We start from the raw sequence: 21,848 nt of genomic DNA, 5'->3' as shown, positions 1-21,848 counted from the left end.
ACCCATGTCAAAATTTTAATCAAAGCCAAAAATGGATAACTATACTTTTCCAAAGTATCCTTATTTTTTTTCTATAGGATGTAAATACTTTCTATGTTTTTTATTTATGTAAATTTTTCATTTCTAAATGTATCTTCTAATAGTTGAATTTTTATTTTTATAAACAATGAGAATTTTACATTTTAATTGTTTTAAATAAGAAAATTGATAATATTCTATTGTAAATAAAATAACATTGGAAATGTATATACATTTCAAGTAGATAAGGATTGGCAAATGAGATTAAACTTTAAAAAAAGAGGAAACCTGTGGGGAACTGTTCCCCAAAATCCCTTCAGGTAATCTCTACTCGTTCCCCGTGGAGAAATTGGTGGGATAGGGGGCGAGGATGGTGAGTTGCATCCTCGGCCCCGCCCCGCCCTGTGGACATCTCGTTTGTCATAGGGCTTTTCACAATCATCATGTATCATGAACTATGGGTGTTCACAGTTTGGTTTGGATCGGTTTCAAGCTAAAACTGCATCGAACTGCAAAATGCAAAAAAATCTCATATGAAACCGAACCGAATTGCTCATCAATGTCAAACCGAATTGAAACTGAACTACTTATGCATAATAAAATTGAACTACTTATGCATAAATATTATAATCGAAATCTTTTATGAACATTATACATAAATAAAAGTCCTACAAAGTTATAAACACATATTAAATTAATTTGTACGAAGTTTTAAATATTGATGTTTGAAAGTCCATCAAAATAATTCTTACAAAGTTACACTTATACCCCACCTTAAGGTATACTTGTATATTTAATTATATATACATATATTTTAAAATAAAGCAGTTTGATTCAGTTTTAGAATCAGTTTAATGTCTTAGACTGAACCGAACCACATAAGAATCGGTTTCAATTTAACACAAACCGAATCGAACCCCACATGTATTTGATTTGGGTTCGATTTAATCGATTCGATTTTCAACTTTTTTTTAACACTCCTATCAAGAACTACACTATCGTGTATCGGAAATTACACGATCATTTATCATGATATACATGATAGTTTACTAGCGCTTTTTAAAATTATTGTTATCATGAACTACTTGATCGTATCATGAACTACACGATCATGTATCATAAACTACACATGGTTGTGTATCATTATCTACACAATCGTTTACTATGGCTTTTTCAAAACCATTGTTTATCATGAACTAACAATTGTGCATCATAAACTACACGATCATGTATCATTTTTTAAGCGATCGTGTATCATTTCCTACACGATCATTGATACACGATCACGTATCATGATTGTCTTGAAGAAAAATTATATTGTTCGCGTGTGGTTGATGTTGATACTACCTACATGATTGTGTATCATTTCATACATGATCACGTATCATGATCATTTAGAAGAAAAATTACATGAGGGCGTGTGGCTGATTAATCGCATGTTGACTAGGAGATTTTTTGTATTTTCTATTGTGGGTCTATCAGCTTCTTATGTTTTCAAAATTATTTTATTGAAATAGATTTTCATTGAACGAGGAGTTTTGAAGCTTCTTCCGGCCCGAACTTAATTTTAGTTGCCCTACATGTTTACAAAAAGGTTTAAGCTCCACAATTCCTCCTGGTTTTATGGTCAAGATGGGCATTTTTAATTTGCATTGTTCATCTTGGGGAGGGGGTGTGGGTTATTTAGGTTAATGGTTAGTTGTGTGGTTAGTGTTGTTAACCACCCTGGTTAGTGAGTGACTTAAAAGAGAGTTTTGGGTAATGGATGAATAATATTAAATTCATTTTTTCCTCTCAACTTATGATAAACTAGTATTATCTATCACTAATAATTTTATCTATTCACTAATAATTTTGTCTATTATTCATTATCTATTATGGGTAGACAATAATCCTTTTCTATGTCGTTAAATCATTTTCCATTCTTTTTTATGCATTTTTTGAGGTTATTTTGAATAAGTTCATATTTCAAAATAGATTGTGTTTCAAATTTGGCCACCAAGTAACCCAGAAGTTGAGTCGGTAGCAAAATAAGGTTGGAAGGAAGAAGATGTTGAAATGCGCCAACAATTACATCAGCAACATGTTTGAAGATTGTGTCTTAATTGCCCTATCAATGAGTTGAAAATCGACAGATTGCTGAGATCACAGGATTTGACAAATTCTAGTTCCCCCCACCCCATTTAAATTCATAATGTAGATGTATAGTAACTCATTGCACCCGTTCCAATTCTTCAAATGATTTCTTTAAGCAACGGAAACTACAATAAGGGGTCAATAACTCCTTGTCACAAAGGACTTTAAAGAATTAAGAATACAGAAGCCTCATTTCACATTAAACATCACCAAAGCCTTATTACATTGAACATAGAATATCATCATCATCATCATCATCTATGTATATATACGGTTTAAAACTACAATAAATTATAAAGTGTAGAAGGAAGAGTAGGTATCCAGTGTGGGATCAATCTTTCTCTGTGTTGTTCCTTCTCAGCGCTCAACATCAGAATCAAATTAAACACATTCATAGCCATTGCTTTCAACCCCTAGATTTCTCTTGCTCTGCGCCATGGATATAAGGCTATGAGATTCTTTACATTTAGACCATTTTGACACCTTCCTCTTTTCATTCTTCCTCAGCCTTGAAGTTACAAACTTTATACCGTCCCTTAAATAACTCACCATGAAAGTCACAACCTCTCTGCAAGTACGCAAAATGAATCAATTAAAAAAGGACAAACGTTAGTTTGAAGATTTAGAAGATTTTTGTTGTATCCCAAGCTTACCAGTTATTGAACCATCCAATATTTGTATTGGCAAATGGAAGGTTTCAAATACAATAAACTGAAACATACATTTTATTGAGATAATAGTTCACAGAATTAAAATGATAATAAAGAATGGGATTCTAAGTCTTTCTAGCACTCCCTTTATATATCACTTCTTTAAATTCCAGTTCCTAGTGTATTTGATTTCTTCCACCTGATTCCGTCCCTTCCATAATTTCTTCCCCGCACTCTATCCTTTCTCAATCTACTCTCATTGTCTAGTTTCTCCCTCCTCCCCTACTACCCAAAAATGATGACCAACAGTCCCCAACAACCCAAAATTTCCATGTTTACATAAACTTTATATATGTTAATAGGTAAGAAGTTTGAACAAGTATTTCAGGTTTTGGTAATAGATTAGATAAGTTTTTTTTTTTTTTTTTTTTTTTTTGAAAAGGAGACTAGATTAGATAAGTTGTTTCCTCTACAGTTGACATGTTTCAGGTCTATCTATGTGTAAGACCCCCAATTATCCATACTTATAGGAGGAAGGGTAGAAAAGTAACTGCACAGGGAATTATTATGGAGAAATGATTGGAAGGACGTTCTGAGTGGTAGGGCCCACTGGGCTGAGGAATATGTGAGTCTATAAATAGGATTATTAGGTTGGAGTAGCTAGGGTATTTTTATCTTTTAGGAGGTAGGGCTACAGCAGCCACCAGGGTCTCTTAAAACCAAGAGGCTGGTATGATCTTTTCTGCATTTTTCCTTGTTGTTTCTTGTTATTTCTTTTCATCTTGTGAATCTGGATCATTTGGCTTTATATATAAATAAAGTAAACCAGAGTACCGCCTCTGTTTAAGCCATTTATACAGTCCTTTCGGTCTAAATTATTGTTAGTATCCTAACAATTGGTATCAGAGCCCGAAAAAACTGGGGGTGGTTACTAGACTAATGGCGCAGAGACAAATAGAAGACAGAGTGGATGGAACTGAGAAGGAAATAATGGGTCTGAAAGAGATGCTGTTAGAAATGAAAAAAGCAATGGAACGAATGGCTGAGGATCTAAGAGAGAACCATAGCTACAAAAGAAGGGAGGAATCTGGGACCTCCGACGGTTCAGTAATGAAACTGAAGGGAAAAGCTGAGGAAACCGATGTTCATAACGAAGGGAACTTGACCATGGGTGACCGTAGTAAATATAAGAAATTAGAGATGCCAATGTTCTTGGGAGAAAACCCGGAATCTTGGGTTTACAGGGCAGAGCATTTTTTTGAGATCAATAATCTACCCGAGACCGAAAAGGTCAAGGTAGCAGTAGTCAGCTTTGGACAAGATGAGGTAGACTGGTACAGATGGTCACACAATCGGAGGAAGGTGGAGTCGTGGGAGGATCTAAAAGAAAGGATGTTTGATTTTTTTAAAGACACAGGGCAGAAGAGTTTAGTGGCGAGACTGATCAGGATTGAACAAGACGGTTCCTACAATGATTATGTAAAGAAATTTGTTAATTATTCAGCACCCCTGCCCCACATGACAGAGAGTGTGTTAAGGGATGCATTCCTGACTGGGCTAGAGCCGAACCTGCAAGCTGAAGTCGTGAGCCGCAATCCACTAACATTGGAGGAGTGTATGAGAGAGGCACAGCTGGTCAACGACAGAAATTTAGCCCTGCAATGGTCCAAGGCAGAAGGGGGAGGACTGAATTACAAAAAAGGCGAAGGAAGCACGAACAAGGGTCCAGAAGGTGGGGAGAAGGGAATCACCAGGAAAACAGAGTTTCCTTTGAAACAGGTGACAATTCCCATTAAAGGCAACTACCAGAAGAGTGAACCACCAGTGAAACGCTTATCGGATGCGGAATTCAGAGCACGACTTGACAAGGGTCTGTGTTTTAAATGCAATGAAAGGTACTCCCCTGGACATCGATGCAAAATGAAGGACAAAAGAGAGCTGATGCTGTTTATCATGAATGAAGAAGAAAGTCTGGAAGAAGAAGACAGAACAGAGGAAACTAATGAAGAAGTATTAGAGTTGAATCAGCTTACACTGGAGGAGGGAACCGAAATTGAGTTAAAGGCAATACATGGCCTAACAAGTAAAGGAACGATGAAGATCAAAGGCGAAATTAAAGGGAAAGAAGTATTGATACTGATTGATAGTGGGGCCACCCACAATTTCATACACAACAAAATTGTGGAGGAAGTGGGACTGGAGTTAGAGAATCATACTCCGTTTGGAGTCACTATCGGAGATGGTACAAGATGCCAAGGAAGAGGCGTGTGTAACAGGTTAGAACTAAAACTTAAAGAGATCACAATCGTGGCTGATTTTTTAGCAATTGAACTGGGGAGTGTAGATGTGATTCTAGGGATGCAATGGTTAAACACAACGGGAACCATGAAGATACACTGGCCATCCCTGACCATGACATTTCGGATGGGAAAAAAACAGTTTATCTTAAAAGGAGATCCTTCACTTATTAGGGCAGAGTGCTCTCTGAAAACTATTGAAAAAACATGGGAAGAGGACGACCAAGGCTTCTTACTCGAAATGCAGAACTATGAGGCAGAGGAAGATGGGGAATTGGATGAAGTACAGAGAGTGAAGGGGGATGAGGAAGAATCTCCAATGATTCAAGTCTTACTCCAGCAGTACACGGATTTATTCGAAGAACCGAGGGATAAAATTTTCATAAGCAACTTTTGGAAAGAAATATTTGCTAGCATGGGAACCCTTTTAAAAAGAAGTACGGCATTCCACCCTCAAACGGACGGACAAACTGAAAGAGTAAACCGTTGTGTAGAAACTTATCTGAGGTGTTTTTGTAATGAGCAGCCGACAAAGTGGAATAAGTTCATTCCCTGGGCAGAACTATGGTATAATACAACTTTCCATGCCTCCTCAAGATCAAATCCCTTCCAGATTGTATATGGACGATCACCTCCTCCGCTGCTATCATACGGCAATCACAAGACTCCTCACAATGAGGTGGAACTAATGCTGAAAGAGAGGGATTTAGCACTGATTGCTCTAAAGGAGAACCTGAACGTGGCGCAGAACCGAATGAAGAAAATGGCAGACTCTAAGAGGAGGGAACTTAAGTTCAAGGTGGGAGATGAGGTATATCTCAAGCTTCGACCCTATAGGCAACATTCTCTAGCACGAAAGAGATCGGAGAAGTTGGCCCCTAAATTCTATGGACCTTACCGCATAATTGAAGAAATTGGAGAAGTGGCGTATAGGCTGCAGTTACCGCCCGAAGCTTCCATTCATGACGTCTTCCATATTTCCCAACTGAAACTGAAATTGGGAAAAACACATGTAGTACAAATCCAACAACCAGTACTAACGGAAGAGTTTGAACTACAGCTACAACCAGAAACCGTACTGGGCATTCGATGGAATAAGGACTTGGGGGCCAACGAGTGGTTGGTGAAATGGAAAGAACTACCGGAGAACGAGGCTACCTGGGAAGCAGTGTACCAAATGAATCAACAGTTTCCCACCTTCCACCTTGAGGACAAGGTGAACTTGGAACCGAGGGGTATTGTAAGACCCCCAATTATCCATACTTATAGGAGGAAGGGTAGAAAAGTAACTGCACAGGGAATTATTATGGAGAAATGATTGGAAGGACGTTCTGAGTGGTAGGGCCCACTGGGCTGAGGAATATGTGAGTCTATAAATAGGATTATTAGGTTGGAGTAGCTAGGGTATTTTTATCTTTTAGGAGGTAGGGCTACAGCAGCCACCAGGGTCTCTTAAAACCAAGAGGCTGGTATGATCTTTTCTGCATTTTTCCTTGTTGTTTCTTGTTATTTCTTTTCATCTTGTGAATCTGGATCATTTGGCTTTATATATAAATAAAGTAAACCAGAGTACCGCCTCTGTTTAAGCCATTTATACAGTCCTTTCGGTCTAAATTATTGTTAGTATCCTAACACTATGTTTCTCATTAATAATTAATCTATTAATCTAAAAATCCAAAAATCCAAAAATCAAAGGATTCTTGATGAGGTTTTGGTTGCTTTTAAGAGGGAAAAAGAGAACTCTCATCGGATTAAGGAAGGGGTCATTCTCAACCAGCATGAGATCATGAAAAAGAACAAGTAATATAAGACATGAGAGTTTAAAGGTTGTTGATATTCGATACTTACAATAGAGAGCATGGAGATCGACCACCATTTACATAGTAGACAAACAGGTAAGAATCATAATGCTGCCCACTGATAAAGTAAAAGCCCGGCAGTCTTTGTAGGCACTTGAATGACATTTTCTTGTAGAAATTGATAGCAGTAGTATTGTATGAAATGACATGCAAATAAACTGCTCGGCAAGTTGGGATGCTTGAGGCATATTTAATTACCTTTTGAACAAGTGAACTAGCTGCAATCAGTACATAAAAATTAGCTGATTATTTGTAAACATGAATTTGTGTGTTAAAAAAAAAAACAGATAGCTCTAACAAACTCGTACCTATCCCAAGGTTTCTGTAGCTTTCCACTACTCCCAGTGTAAGAATGTATACTAGAGTATGATCCGTGGTTAGTGAATCATGCCGAAGTAAATCAGATATCTACAAGGCATCAAATCCGTGTAAATTAGTGACACCCAGTTTTAAGTATACAAGACAGGTGATTTCAGTTTTCAAAGTAAGTTACGAGATTGGTGTAAGTCAATTCTACAAAATAACCACCCACCAATTACAAATTCAACTTATAGTTCCTTTACACCCATCCACTCTAAAGCCTAATGGCAGCTTGTAAGTACTTAAAACTACTTAATGGTAACTTTAGCGTAACTGTTAATGATCATGGAAATTCCACAATGACTAACATTTTATGCGTTTAATCACCCAAATGCCAGCTCACTTACAATTGAAGTCACCAGCTAAATCAACCCCAACCCACCCCCCACCACCTCATTGAGTTAGAGAACCAACCACATGCTTAAGAAATTAACCAATACTTCTTTATTAAACTTCCCATGAAAGGAAGAAAGACCAAACTTCAAATGAATATGTTTGTTCTCCTAGAGCCGAAATATGTCTCGATGTTTGGAACCTCTCAAAGTCAAAGCCAACCAACCATGTTTTTGTGCCAATGAATTTAAAGTCCTAATCACTTACACTTAAGTATACTATTCAAGAGGAAAAAATATATCGTACAACTAGCCAAAATAAACCATTAACAACCATCCAGAGAGTTTCTGCACCCGTGAAAAGAGACCAAAATAAGGAACCATTAACAACCATCCAGAGAGTTTCTGCACCCGTGAAAAGGAAGTCCCAGAAAAACCATGTATAACATATAAAAAATGTTCCCTGGAAGAATCATGCTTCAACCAACAGCTGTGAGAATTAATCCCAATCCTGAGTGACAAAACCACAGAATCCAACAAGATGACAGGATGACTTTGAAGAACTTCACATAATACACCAAAAAGGAAAAAGGGAAACATAAGGTCCTCGACACTAAACACGGTTCTGCATGTTGGCACCACCAACTCCCAAAGGAAAATCTTAATCTTCTGAGAATAAAGACCATTACAAATAACTAACTGAGTACAGAGGATCAAGAGAATGCCTCCATGCAACAGAAGAGGGTCCATAAAATGAACAGTAAAAGTGCCAGAATTACCATATTTCCAATTCTGTGAGCCATTTACTGAAGAGACTGATCTAAGCATATGGGTGAGAGAAGCCCATTTTAATTAATCTCATCAACCTTGAGATTCCTTTGAAAATCCAAATTCCAAACTCCATTATCAGCATTCCAACCATCAGCAACAAAAGCATGATTAAAATTGGATAGTCCATAAAGGCGATGGTATAGAGATGCTAAATTATCATCATTAAACTTCTATTTGTTTTCCTCAATCCAAAGGAGCCAAAGAATAGCACGAGTGCCATTTCTCCAAAGGACTTTCAACTTTCCCCCAACTACCAATCTCATAAGACCTCTAGGAGCACCGTGTTGATATCTATAGAAACACACCAAGCAAATTCAACATGTAGTAGAGAACTGAACTCTAGGAGCATGGTGTAAATATATATACATGCACACCAAACAAAGCCAGAATGTAGTAGAGAATTGACCCAACTACCAAGGAGCACCATGTTGATATCTATAGAAACACACCAAGCAAATTCAACATGTAGTAGAGAACTGAACTCTAGGAGCATGGTGTAAATATATATACATACACACCAAACAAAGCCAGAATGTAGTAGAGAATTGACCAGTGGGGAAAGATGTGGGTTTCCCTTCTGTGTTTATCTTAAGCACTAAGGCTATTGGTAGGCTATGGACCACAACCACATGAATATTTGGAATTTAACATTTCCAAACCAGGATTTCGTAATGAACTCTTCTGGCTTTGCATTGGCAGCATTGAGGACAAACATTGCCTAATATGGTGGAAAAAATCCAGAGGGTTATATAGACCACACCCAAAGGTCTTCACCTTGACTAGGAATGTATCCCTTATTAGTTTGTAGGCCTAGGCCAAGCACTCTTTAAACTCCCCATCAAGCATATATCTCAAACTCAAGGTCCAACCAAGATCATCCACCTTCCAATAGTCTGCAATTGTTCTTTCTTTTGACAAGTAATGGTTAACTAAGGAAGTCAACGCTTGAAGAAAGGGGCAAAAACCAAAAGTCCTCCCAAAATTCCATCCTAATGCCATTACCACCTTGAAAGAAATATAATCTTGCCAGAACGCTCTACTTGACTAAAAAAAACATGGGCATCAATACCCAAGGGCAACAAAGATGCAAATGATCAATAGATCAACTGAATTGATTCAGGCCATAAATGTTGATGATAATCATCCTCCACCCTTGGAAAGAAATGCAAGAATTTTGTTTTTGGAATTTTCATTGTAAGTCCACTCAAAGTTCTTCCACAAAGACCTCCTGATATGTCCAAAGACCTAAACAGTACAATTTAAAGTTACAATGTAAAGAAGAGATTGTGACCTAAATGTTTCTTTTAGACGAGGTTTTTAATATGAATAACACCAATTACCAACATGGCTTTGCAGTATGCACAGAGCAAAATATAAACACCACCAAAGGCTTCCCTATATGAACCAATACTTCCACAGGTCAAACAGGAACATGTTCAGCTTGAAGGCAAGGTCAATGAACAAGCTATGAAAACATTATCTTCCAATACGCATGATATATTTTATGATGTAGTAGGAATAGGGTACTATATGGTCAAATCCTTAATTTATTAGGATTACGATTACGATTAGTTTTTTTGGTTTATTGGGATTAGGATTAGGATTAGTTTTTTCTGTTTATTAGGATTAGGATTAGTTTCTTTTTTTTATTTAGAAGTAGGATTGAGTTTCTTTTATTAACTAGGATTAGGATTAGTTTGTTTTCATTATAAATAAAGTACTTGTCTTCTTGTATTCACAACTTTTAATATTCAATAAAACCGGTTTCTCAAGAAATCAATGTAAGAATTGGGAGTTGGATGATTCAGAAAATAATTCAAAAGAAATTATTATCTCCAACATCAAAGAACACCCATGAATGATTCCAACACAAATTTGGAGGTCGAAACATTTTCAAAAAAACAAAAATATTCAAATAAAAACATCTTGTGAACTTTCAAAAGAGAGTGAATGAAATTCAGATTTTTTTGGACAAGAAAAAGCTTAATTACAATCTTCAAGATTTTCAAGAAACTGTCAAGAATCACATTTAGTCACTCAAGATTAAGAATCATCCAAATGGGCTGTAAAATTTTGGAAAAATGAACGAAGTAGAAGAAAGAAAAAAATCAATTGAAGAGGAATTGAATAAGAAAGGTAGAAAGATCAAAGGGGAGCTTGCGGTAGAACAAGAAAATAGCCACAAACAAAATTATTTGAAGAAAAGTGAAAACCTAATTTCAGTCGACTACCAAACGATATAAGGGAGATGTCATACGTCGAATCAAACACTTTTGGATACTTCATCGGCAAAACAAAAGAGACCGAACAGAAAATTTTGACCTTGGAAGATGAAGATTTCTTGGCTAACAAAGGAAATAATTGGAAGACAGTTGGCATCCCATTCACAATAGTTCACAAGATAGAAGAAGATGAAGCAGCAGTGCAAGATGAACAACTCTATGAAAATTGTTTCCAAATTTTCCTTTCTGATCGGACTCAAAAGGCACATTCCCAGATCCATGGCTGAATATATTGAGGAATTTCATCGATTGGGAGCTAGAACAAACCTAATGGGGAACGAACATTTAATAGCCTGATTTGTTGGAGGACTAAGGTTTGACATCCAAGAGAAGGTTAAACTTCAGCCTTTTTTAACTCTTTCAGATGTTATTAGTGACCAGCTTTGTATCCCTCCCACATCTCTAAGGGAAGCCTTATCAAAGAAGCCCATAGAAGGATTCGTTGGCCATTTTGGTCACGGTAAGACCTTCCATATCATTAGCCAAAGATTCTTTTGGCCACAAGCAAGAGAACACCAACAATTTTTTCAAAAGGTGTGCAGTTTGTCAAAGGGCTAAAGTTCATCTACAAATGTTGGTCAGTATTCACCTCTGCCAATTCCTAAAAATAAAAAAAATTGGGAAGACCTATCAATAGACTTTGTTGTAGGACTACCTAAGATACAAAGAGGATATGATGTTATGATGGTAGTTGTTATGGCTCACTTTCTAGCTCGCAAGAAAACAATTGATGCCCTTTTTGTTGCTACTCTCTTCTTTTGGGAGGCAGTAAGGCTTCATGGGATACCTAAGACAATTCCCAAATTTCTAAGCGAGTTTTGGAAGACTCTTTGGAAGAAGTTTGATACTACCATAAAATTCAGCACCACTGCACATCCCCAAACAGATGGCCAAACAGAAGTCACTAGCCGATCCTTGGGGAATATGATTCGATGCTTGAGTGGAACTCACCCTAAACAATGGGAAGTGGATCTTGCACAAGCTGAGTTTGCCTTCAATAACATGAAGAACAGAACAAACGCCAAATGCCCTTTTGAAATTGTATATACCAAAGCCCCAAGGCTTACTTTTGATCTAACTAATCTCCCTACTGTAGTAGAACTTCAAGATGAAGCAGAAAATATGGTCGAGCTCATTCAAAAACTCCACATATAAGTCCTAGACCATCTCATCAAGAACACAACACCTTACAAAGAAGAGAAGAGAAGTCAATTTTCAAAGCCAAGTGATGGCTTGTTTAAGGAAGAAAAGGTTCCCAGCTGGAATCTACGGCAAACTAAAGGATAGGCAGATTGGTCCTAGTAAAATTCTAGCTAAATACAAACCTAATGCCTACAAGTTAGAGCTGCCAGGAGAAATCAACAGCGGTCCTGTTTTAATGTCGCAGACTTGAAGAAGTACCATGCTCGTGATGGATTTCAACTTGCTGACCCAACTTGAGGTGGAGTCTCTAGGGGGTGGATTATGATGTAATACAACCTGTCTAGTTAATTGTTAGTTGTTCTTAACTAAAGTTGTTATTTGTTACACTGTTTTAGTGTATTTGTTACGCTGTTTTAGTTCGTTAAACTGATTACTTAATAACTAACTTTGTATTACAGTTTCCTCTATAAGTAAAACTCTTCCCTCACATTGAGGGATAGAATTCATTCATACAAAAAAAAAAACCTTTCGTAGTTTACACCACTTATTGAGTCCATTCAAATCCCTCTATTTTCTTTTGTGATCCTTCCACCCCACAAGTGTTAACTTTGAGTTTTCCCCATTACATACGTGAATATATTTGTTTCTACTTCCAACCTTTTTATCGTCCATTGCTTCAAAACTTCAACGTTTTTACTACAGGAAAACGAGATAAAGAAAAAAAAAATTAAAACAACGGGAGAGTTGATGTTTAGATGAAAAATCAATACAAAAATTATGAAAAAAAAATACCCCAGAAAGTTAAGAGAAAACACCTCAAGTATGAAGGTTGGGTCTCAGATATAAATATACAAAGAGTAAGAAATTCTCACCTCGCTGTCTTTTTCCAAAACAGTTCGTGCAGTCACAAATCCAATAAGCTCATCAGTTCTACCATCCGGTCTATTATGATCGACCGCTGCCCACGACACAATGTCACGCCCATTAACAACATTTTGAAAAAACTCCGCCTCATACCTGAGAAATTCAAACAACCCATATATCAATTTCAACATCACATAAGAAAAAAAATCAAACTGAAGCGCACCCACAGTAAAATTACATACCGGATTGGAAACAAGTTACCATGAATTTGCTCCAAAACCTCAAGGTCTGAGGGTTCAATTGGTCGATAACATATACTTGGACAGTCGATTGCTTTGGGTTTTACCATTGCAAAAGATTTCAATACGAAGAAAAGAATTTATATGCTGGCAAAAATGGACCTACACATTCACTTTCCATTTATGAACATCAGTCTCATAAGCTAAGCAATGAATCCTACGGAAATCGAAAAGATTAACCATATTCGTCAAATTCTTACATGGAAAAGCAATAAAAGGTAATCTACCTGAGATGGGTTGACGTAGATTCGAGTGGTGAAGAGAAAGAAGTTCAACATTTTGGTCAATTAGATGGCTGAAACACCCACCAACTAATTCATCTTGTCGAAACAATAATGGAGTTAAAATGAGAAGAGGGAGCTTGTTGGGGCTTTGGTTCTCATCTAACATCCAATTGAAAATTCGCTTTTGCAAAACACATGTTTTATTCCCTCAAAATTTGGAGTGTGATTCTTAACGTGAGACCATATTTGATTTTGGGATAAATAAGCAATTTGGCACACCTATGCTTTGGGTTTATTTCAATTTATTCCTTTCTTATTACAATTTTAGTATTTGTAGCTTTTGGATTTTCTTCATTTTACTTCTTACTTTCTTTTTTCAAATATTTTGGGAAATTACTGCTTTGCACTTCATTTTATACAAATGTCTCAATTTTTCATATTTATTATCTATTTTATAACTTATCTAATTAATGTAATAAATAATTCCAAATTATTTTCATTTAATTCGAATATCATATAAAATTAAGTCAAATACGGTAATAAGATATTAAATAATTTATACAAAATCAATAAAATTATTTTTATAACTATATTTGATGAGTGCATATTTCTTTCTTTCATATGTTTATGTAAATTTTACCGTATATAGTTTTGATTAATTTTTCGCTAAAGTTTGCAATCAATACAAAGTACAGCGAATGCATATTTCAGTCATCTCCTTCAACTAATTTTTTCATGTTATTAATTTTGTTGCTTAAATTATAAACTATAGTATATTATATAATCAACATATTTTACCTTTCTTATTTAAATTATGGACGTACAACATAAAAAATATCATATAATTTACAACATATATCATAAGCATTAAGCATCACCCCATATAAATATATAATTAAGCAGTAGACACGTAATATTTCATATATGTTATAGTATATATTAAGCATTAAGCATCACACACAAAATATATTATTAAACCAACGGACACATAATATATCATATATTATAATTATTTATACAATATATATATAAAATATTATTAAAAATACCTCGGACACATCCTCCCTTGGATTTGCTTTCCAACCTTTCTTCTCCATTTTAGCTTTTTAAATAATATCCACATATATTTTAAACATTATAAAATATATCTACAAGTATATAATATATTATAGAGTATATGATAAATCTCTTAGTGATCAAGTGTCTCATTATTTCTTCATTTCTCCTTTCTCTCCACTTGTTTTTTTATTCCCTTTTAGTTTCCTTCTTTTTTTTTTCTTACTTTCTTGATAAAATTGTACTTTCATGTCATTGTAAAAATTGTTACAAATACAAACTAAAATATGCACACATACATTGTTATCTAATATCATGTTAAATATACATGAATATATAATGATCTATTTAAATCGAAAACAATTTCAGTCACAGGAAGATTTTACAAATTAATTTTCAATATATGAAAATTAGTGCAAATTTGATGAAATATAATAAGTATATATTATAAATTATTAAATTATGGGAATATATGAAAAAAAATGAAAAACGAAAGAAAATGATGTGGTATATATACTTGACTAACTATTATGATAAATTATGTGACATATATACTCAATTTACTGTAAATTATATTTATTGAAAAAAAATCACCGATATATCATATTTTTCTATTTCATACACATAATTAATAGTATGAAATGAATATGCAGTCCGTGAAAAAATTTGAAGGAGATGAACGAAAATGATATTCATAATAGAATTAATCACATACCATATTCATATAAAATATCTAAAAAAAATAATTAAGATGCTTCCCCCCCTTTTTTTTTTATAACTCATCCCTATTTATTTTATATATAGTTCACTAAGATGATAAAAAAAGATTAGTTCATCTCAAATTTCTCAAATTCTCTACCAATCCAACTTTTAAACAACCTTCTTGAAAAAAGTACTGTTAGTATTATGTACTTGAACATTTCACCAATATCTAATTTAACAAAAAAAAAAAACATAAAAAGTTATAATAATAATAATAAATAAATAAATACATAAAACTATATTGTTTAGGGTTGATGAATTTTATATAGTTGCCTATATTGTTTATGAATTCTTTACAGTAATTAAAAGAGTAATGAAATGACAAAACCCTTGGATTCGATTCATAAAACTAAATCCATGACTGTTCAAATGAGAAAATCTTGTCCTTGTTTCATTGGCTTTCCATCGCTGCACGATGCTTCAGTTCATTTACCTATTGAAGCCATCACATAATTAACATTAGTCACTCACTACCTTCAAAAATTGAAACGTAACCTACTTATAACTTCCTACTGAATGTAGAAAATAATAAGTTACAACTTAAACAAATAACTTAGCTTATTAAAATATTGTGATTTTTTATGTTGAAGTAAAACAAAATTATTGTTGTTGAGTTTGAACTACAAACAATTCCGTGAATAGGCTTTTGTTATGAAAATAAAAAATTCAAATGGTTATTAAATGGACATGTGGTAAGACTAGCTAGGACGCTTTCAAAACTATTATACAAGATTCGATCGATCGATAAAAGCCAACATTCAATAACTATTTGGTTTTTGGAAACTAGGACGTTTCCATCACGATCATGCTTTTCATCTTTTATAAATGTAAACATTTGAATTATCAGTTAAATTTCTGAAATAAAAACAAATTTTTAGGTCCTTGAATGTTGAAAACACTCAACCAAACAGAAGAAACCTTTATTGTAGAAAAAAGGAGCAAAATGGAATTCAGTTGTAAAATCATAGTTCAACATTTAGAATCGTAACATATAGCAATAACATTATAAAAAGGAGATATATAAACTTTATTAGAACTTATTAAGGAAATAGCAGGTAACTCACCATAGTTCTGTCGCACCCTGGTAAACTTGTAAATGGCTTTCAGCAAGGAACCGTACTTCATGGACTTCAACGGTCCCATGTGTCTGCAAGACAACACAAGTAAATCTCATCGAAGCTCATACAATTCTCTTCAACCCCAAAAATTATTACAAAAATGTATGGAATTGTAAACAATAATCTACTGCTAATAATTTGATAATCTGCCATTGAAAGGATACAACTATGCAGCAATAGAAAGTGAAAGTGCATTAAATCAAGATGTGCAAAATTTGGAAAGAAAGAAATAAGTAAAAATGTGTAGGAAAACTTGTTAGATAACTTAAATTTTGTGTTTGGTTCATCAGATGAACAAATTGATTTATTTCATAAATCATAAGTAAAGGTTCCACACAATCACATACCATTAAATAAGCTTTCTTAAACGGAAAATATTAGTTTTTCTATGATAAGTATAGATATACAATTATTCAAAATGTTCAATATAACCATTAACAAACACCATTTCCCTATTGGAAGGAAGTATTTTTGCTAAAACAGGCGGAATAAAAGGAATCGAAGCACAGAATGACCATACAACGGATGGGTCGTATTCTACTTCTAGCAGCTCCGGGTTTTGTATAGAGAGTTAGCATGTGTAGGGGTAGGGGTAGGGGTCTTATGCAGAACAATCACCTTTATGATGCTTCCCTAGTCAAGTGTCAAGCAACCAAGGTGGAAGACTAATGCCAATTTTCATCAAATACATAAACAGCTGGTAGCAATGAACAGACAGAAGAAGACGTGGATGCTAACAATGAGATAGAATGAGAAAGAGTTTCAGAAGAAGAAGATAAAAGATCCTGCTCAAGAAGTCTGATAGAATTTAAAAGTTAAGATATAGGGTGAATTACGATAAATCTCATAGATATGCACGTCGGCATGCAAGCTAAGGACTAGAAGGAAAGCAGGTGGAATTAAGACTTCTCTGAGGGACTTCCAACCTGGTATTCTGTTGCTGCATGAGTTCAAAGTTGAGAATATTGAAAGGCATTTCTTAAATCCACTTGGCCTTTGACGCATGTTGGCTAGTCTTTACTGAAATTTTATGAACCATGATGGCATAACAATCAACACTTTTGTGGACACTCCCTAAAGAAAAGCACAAGGAGGCTGCCCTTCTTTAGAATCTGTTAATAGAGAGACAATTTTTCTCTCTAAAAGCAAGGGCATGGAGGATGCATGGGGCATTCATAAAGTTTAGAACATCGAGTTGCGGTTCTTCGATAGAACCTTTATGTAATTATCCACCTAGTGTAACTAAACTTTTTCATGTAGTCATTTTTTAGCTACTGATTGAGGATTTTGGTTTCCCTTTTGTACTTCTCATCAGCTCACCAAAACGTGTCATTACTTATGAAAAAAAATATATAATAAACAAAAAAGACTCACAGAATCTCTGTGTAGCGGATTCTCCATGCAGGAAACCCAAAGTGACATCTTGTAGGCCCGTATACTAAAATGAGGTCAGGATCAAGCCCTCCACAACCTAATTATGGATCCAATATATGTCCGTAAGGTTAATTAACATTTGAGTAAAACAGTTCTCTGAACCTTATCAAGTACAAGCAAGAATACAGACCAACTGCTTTTAAAGCCTCGGTCATTTGAGATTCAGATAAGCATCGCTTGTGGTCTCCACTCATGTTGGTTTTTCTCCATTTATTTTGAAGAAGAAAATTAGCTGCTCTGGCAATGGCTTCCTTTCCATCAGAAGCTGAAATGAACTCCAGAGTAATGCCTTTTTTGTTTAGTTGGAGAGGTTCGTCAATCCCCTGAAGGCAATGACTAAATTAGAAGAATAATGCACATCTTATTATTGACATTCACCTCCTAAGTTCAAATTGCAGAGTACTGTCATTTTTTATGGTAAACTTGGAAGAGAAAACAAAAGGCAGCAGTTATACTCGTACTATTGAAGAAATAAATGACCTCATGCAAAGATTAATATGCAACTTCAAAGAAACAAATACAACTTCAAAAAGCCCTCTTTAATTCACTAAAGAGAAGCAATACACATGGAATCAAAAGCATGCTATTCCATCAAGGACCCAAGGCAATCTCATTACCATTAACCTTGCAACTTAAATCACCGATTGATCCAAAAGCTTAAGCTAGTGGGTAAAGGTAAATTGAATTATATATCACTACGCTCCCCCTCACTTGGCGGCTTGAAATATTTGAAAGGCTCAACAAGTGGAAATCAATTTTAATTGAGGAGAAAATTAACATTGCAAGGACTCGAATACAAAACCTTCTTGGACCACCTGTCTAGTGCCATCTTAAATTACTAATTAACCCAAAAGTTTAAGTTAGTGGGTAAAGGTAAATTTATTTATATATAACTAACAACAACTAAGACTTAGAAACTCCCTATAACATAATTTCTCCCAAAAAAGAAACAAATAATAAAAGACCCAAGTGTGTAAATATAATACAAGAGGAATTTCAACAATTTCCACTGAGGTAACTAATAAAAGGAAAGAACATTGAAAGAAATACTCAAAGATAAAGGACTGATAAAAACACAATTATACCATACACAAATCTACATTCATATTTCAAAAAGAGGGCCTCAAAGTATTAGGGATCACTTGGTTCAATGCAGAAAACTTTGTCACTTACTGAACCCATAGGTTTGAATCTTTCTTATAGTTGCATGTACCTGAAATTCAGACGCATTCTTTACTTTCTTCAAAATGATTTCCTTGGACTGTTTAAGCACTCCTTGAAAATAAAACACAGTTGAATAAGCATACCATTCAACAAATTTGAAAAAACAATCACAAGCATTTGGCAAAAAATAAAAGAGAGCTCAGAATTTCTGGATAGACACAAAATCATTACCTTCAGCATCATACAAGCAAACGCTTCTAATGCCCAACGATACTAACCATTCCAGAAGTTCAATCATTTTTAATGTATTATAAGCTTCATCACTTTCGACCACAATGGCAAGATATTGGACCCTGTCTATATTAAGATGTTTGTACTTGCATGGGAATCCCCAAGATATCAAATAGCTTTCAAGTGTTGTGGCAATACCAACCACAAAGTAAAATGCGCTAACAATGAAGTGTAGGAAATGCCATATCAGCTGAAGCCCAAGAAGTCCAATCTGGGCAAGCCTTGAAAAAAAAAAAATAAGCATCTGATTCATGTACACCAAAACCACAACATAAAAATCAAGTTGTCACAATACAAGTAAAATGATTCAGAATAAAGTAGAGTTGAAGTTTACAAAGATTTGAACGAGGTTGCTGCTATCTTAGAGACATTGTTTTAGGCCCCAAAAATTTCCCTAGGATCCTAATAAGCATTTTGCTTATTCTTTCACAGAATGTAAAACTAAATAATATAAAGACAAATAAAGATAATGAAAATAAACCAAGCAATTCCTAGAGGCTCGCAGTAAAACACTTTACCTTCTGAAGTTCAACCTTGATACTCATTGGTCTGCAAAAGATAAATACAAAGACAAAGAAGCCTAGACCATCAGATTTTGAAAAATTCTTTCTTGAAGAAAAAATTCAAATGATAACAATAATAATAACTAATTTTAAAGGAAAAAATCCGAAAAGAAACAAAACAGATTATTTAAAATTTAACAGTCTAACCACAGTTTTCAATTTCAGATTTACTTTATTCCACAAATGGAGGTATCGTAAAGATTAAGACATTAATATGACCTGTAATTTGAAAATGACTCATGAATAAAATATAAGAAACAAAAGCAATCCAGCATCTCAGTAAGAGCTTTCGCCACTCTTTTTGGGGTTTATATTTAACTTAAATATAACACGGTAATCATAAAAATGATGAAGAAAAACCCAAACTAACATTTGCATAGGCTTAATAATTTGATACCTAATATATTCCTGAGACGAACAACACTTAAAAAGGGTGCCAGAGCCATTGAAAAGTTTCCAATTTACAAGTCTTTGTTCCTTGTTTTCCTCCTAAACCCATACTCCAATATGATAAATTTGGATTCTAGAGCAACCAATGCAATAACAATAGCCATGAACAATAAAAAAAAATGACGAAAAACACCATTTTAACAAAGAGATTTGGTGGTTGAAGAGGTGAATTAGTAGGATTACCAAATAAAGTAATTTTGGCTAATAATGTTTGGTTTCCAACTAGTTGATAATGAGACGATTAAAGCTAAAAGAAACTGATCATGCACATCACACCCCACCAGTACCCCATTGATCTAGCACCAGCAAACATTCAACAACACAAACCTAAACCACGCAAGAAAGAGAGAAATATGTTGATAATAAAGAAGAAACTCAAACTCTAAAGAAATAAGAATTACCCGAGAGGAGAATTTAAGAGGTGAAAGTGACGAAGTAGGCTGCGATAAAATGAAGTAATGGGATTTAATTAGTAAGAACTGGGGAACAAATTGAAGGGTTTTTTGTTCTTTTTTTGTATGGATGGCTTATTTTGAGAGGTACAAATGATATTTGGCCTAACTTTTGAAGACCCACGATTTTTGGCCTTATGCTTACCTCATTGTTGGGTAAATATTTTTGGCCTTATAGCATCATCGTGCGACGTGGGTCTCCGTCTGCAAGGGTGTAGAAAAGCAGCTAGTCGCAACAGTAGAGGAGCAGCAAACAGTTGTCAATAGTGTAGGTGCGGCACGCGTCGTTGGTCGGAGTGGCACTGAGACTGCTGACGGCGGAGGGTTTCGAGGATCTATGGAGAATGGCCGGAGTTGAAGAATAAACACCGGCGGCTGTAAACATGACGCGGGGGATTGTGGAGAATTAAAAGAAAGAGGGAAACCAAAAGAGTTTCTTTCTATTTTTTATTTATGAAAAATACTCGAGAAAATCTGGTAATCCCATTAGTGGGATTATCAGTTTTAATTTTGTTTATTATTGTGTTAAAAAAGGATTAAAATTTTAATACATTTTCTAACTAACTAATTAGATTTTTGGAGTAATTATCATAACCATATTTAAAATCATTTTGTAAACCTCCAAACTAAGGTATATGTTTTGAAACCTTATGGACCAAATAGACATCAATTTTAAATCAGGGGACCAAATAGACATCAACTTTGTCCATATACAAGAAACTCATAAGAACGAGAAATGAGGATAGAAGTGTGAAATTTGAAAAACAAAAAAACTTTAAAAACTTCGGATGAATGGCAAGGAGTGGATCAAAGAGTTACAACAAGTAGTACATTTTTTTTTTGTTATAAAAATAACACATTTTTCTAAAACTCGTAAAACTGTTTTTCTCGATGCATCTAAAAGTTGATATCAAATCTTAGTTATAAAGCCTACTTCTTCATTTAGGCGGTATAAAATAACTACACGGTATAAAGTAAATGTGTGTTTAAGCTAAATCTAGTATCTACACTAGAGATTATGTAAAAAGTGGTAAGCATGATGAGGAAATTGGAGAATGAACTAACTTGTGTTGAGGAATTGTGAAGGAAGGTCTCCGCATTGTAAGTGATTAAAATTACACGATAAGTCGTGATGCAATAGAGATCAATTAACTAGCTTCTAATTAAGGCGAGCACCTCTTAGTGTCTTAAACACCACACTTGCTCACCTCTCGGGATGCAAATGATAAAGATTTATTAAGTGATTGCTATCTAAAAGTTGTT

At 34.7% G+C, this 21,848-nt stretch overlaps 2 protein-coding genes across 8 annotated transcripts; both read right to left on the bottom strand.

Moving 5' to 3' along the window:
- Nucleotides 1-2,248: 2,248 nt before the first annotated feature.
- On the bottom strand, nucleotides 2,249-13,535 carry LOC101218952 (histone acetyltransferase MCC1). 2 transcript variants are annotated; one of them, XM_004148039.3, is made up of 6 exons: nucleotides 13,299-13,535; nucleotides 13,015-13,173; nucleotides 12,781-12,925; nucleotides 7,269-7,368; nucleotides 6,950-7,178; nucleotides 2,249-2,722 (listed from the first exon to the last, which is right to left on the bottom strand). In XM_004148039.3, the coding sequence occupies exons 2-6, from the start codon at nucleotides 13,119-13,121 to the stop codon at nucleotides 2,536-2,538; spliced, it is 768 nt and encodes a 255-aa protein (XP_004148087.1). In that variant the 5' UTR covers nucleotides 13,122-13,173; nucleotides 13,299-13,535; the 3' UTR covers nucleotides 2,249-2,535. The 2 variants fall into 2 exon arrangements, with proteins under 2 accessions (XP_004148087.1, XP_011650078.1); XM_011651776.2 differs by having other exon boundaries at nucleotides 13,015-13,184; nucleotides 13,299-13,534.
- A 1,766-nt stretch (nucleotides 13,536-15,301) lies between these two features.
- Nucleotides 15,302-21,056, bottom strand: LOC101219590 (dehydrodolichyl diphosphate synthase complex subunit NUS1). 6 transcript variants are annotated; one of them, XM_004148042.3, is made up of 9 exons: nucleotides 20,731-21,056; nucleotides 20,535-20,573; nucleotides 19,639-19,669; nucleotides 19,061-19,331; nucleotides 18,879-18,940; nucleotides 17,796-17,988; nucleotides 17,606-17,702; nucleotides 16,178-16,260; nucleotides 15,302-15,546 (listed from the first exon to the last, which is right to left on the bottom strand). In XM_004148042.3, the coding sequence occupies exons 1-9, from the start codon at nucleotides 20,733-20,735 to the stop codon at nucleotides 15,539-15,541; spliced, it is 789 nt and encodes a 262-aa protein (XP_004148090.1). In that variant the 5' UTR covers nucleotides 20,736-21,056; the 3' UTR covers nucleotides 15,302-15,538. The 6 variants fall into 6 exon arrangements, with proteins under 6 accessions (XP_004148090.1, XP_031737302.1, XP_031737304.1 ...); XM_031881442.1 differs by having other exon boundaries at nucleotides 19,061-19,364; nucleotides 20,731-21,014; XM_031881444.1 differs by lacking the exon at nucleotides 19,639-19,669 and having other exon boundaries at nucleotides 19,061-19,341; nucleotides 20,731-21,013.
- Between the last annotated feature and the right edge of the window lie 792 nt (nucleotides 21,057-21,848).

Source organism: Cucumis sativus, chromosome 2, assembly GCF_000004075.3.
Source record: "Cucumis sativus cultivar 9930 chromosome 2, Cucumber_9930_V3, whole genome shotgun sequence".
Taxonomy (NCBI): Eukaryota; Viridiplantae; Streptophyta; class Magnoliopsida; order Cucurbitales; family Cucurbitaceae; genus Cucumis; species Cucumis sativus.
This window is presented reverse-complemented; position numbering and strand designations above follow the sequence as displayed.

Bases quoted from the DNA above. Each gene is read 5' to 3' on its own strand.
- LOC101219590 (XM_031881442.1), bottom strand. The intron at 19,670-20,534 runs GTAATTCTTATT...TATCTTTTGCAG, and splicing joins CTCTTAAATTCTCCTCTCGG to ACCAATGAGTATCAAGGTTG. The intron at 19,365-19,638 runs GTAAAGTGTTTT...TACATGAATCAG, and splicing joins TCAAGGTTGAACTTCAGAAG to ATGCTTATTTTTTTTTTTTC.
- LOC101218952 (XM_004148039.3), bottom strand. From the start codon at position 13,121: ATGGTAAAACCCAAAGCAATCGACTGTCCAAGTATATGTTATCGACCA. The intron at 12,926-13,014 runs GTATGTAATTTT...TGAATTTCTCAG, and splicing joins GGTAACTTGTTTCCAATCCG to GTATGAGGCGGAGTTTTTTC. The intron at 7,369-12,780 runs GTGAGAATTTCT...GATGCCTTGTAG, and splicing joins TTTTGGAAAAAGACAGCGAG to ATATCTGATTTACTTCGGCA.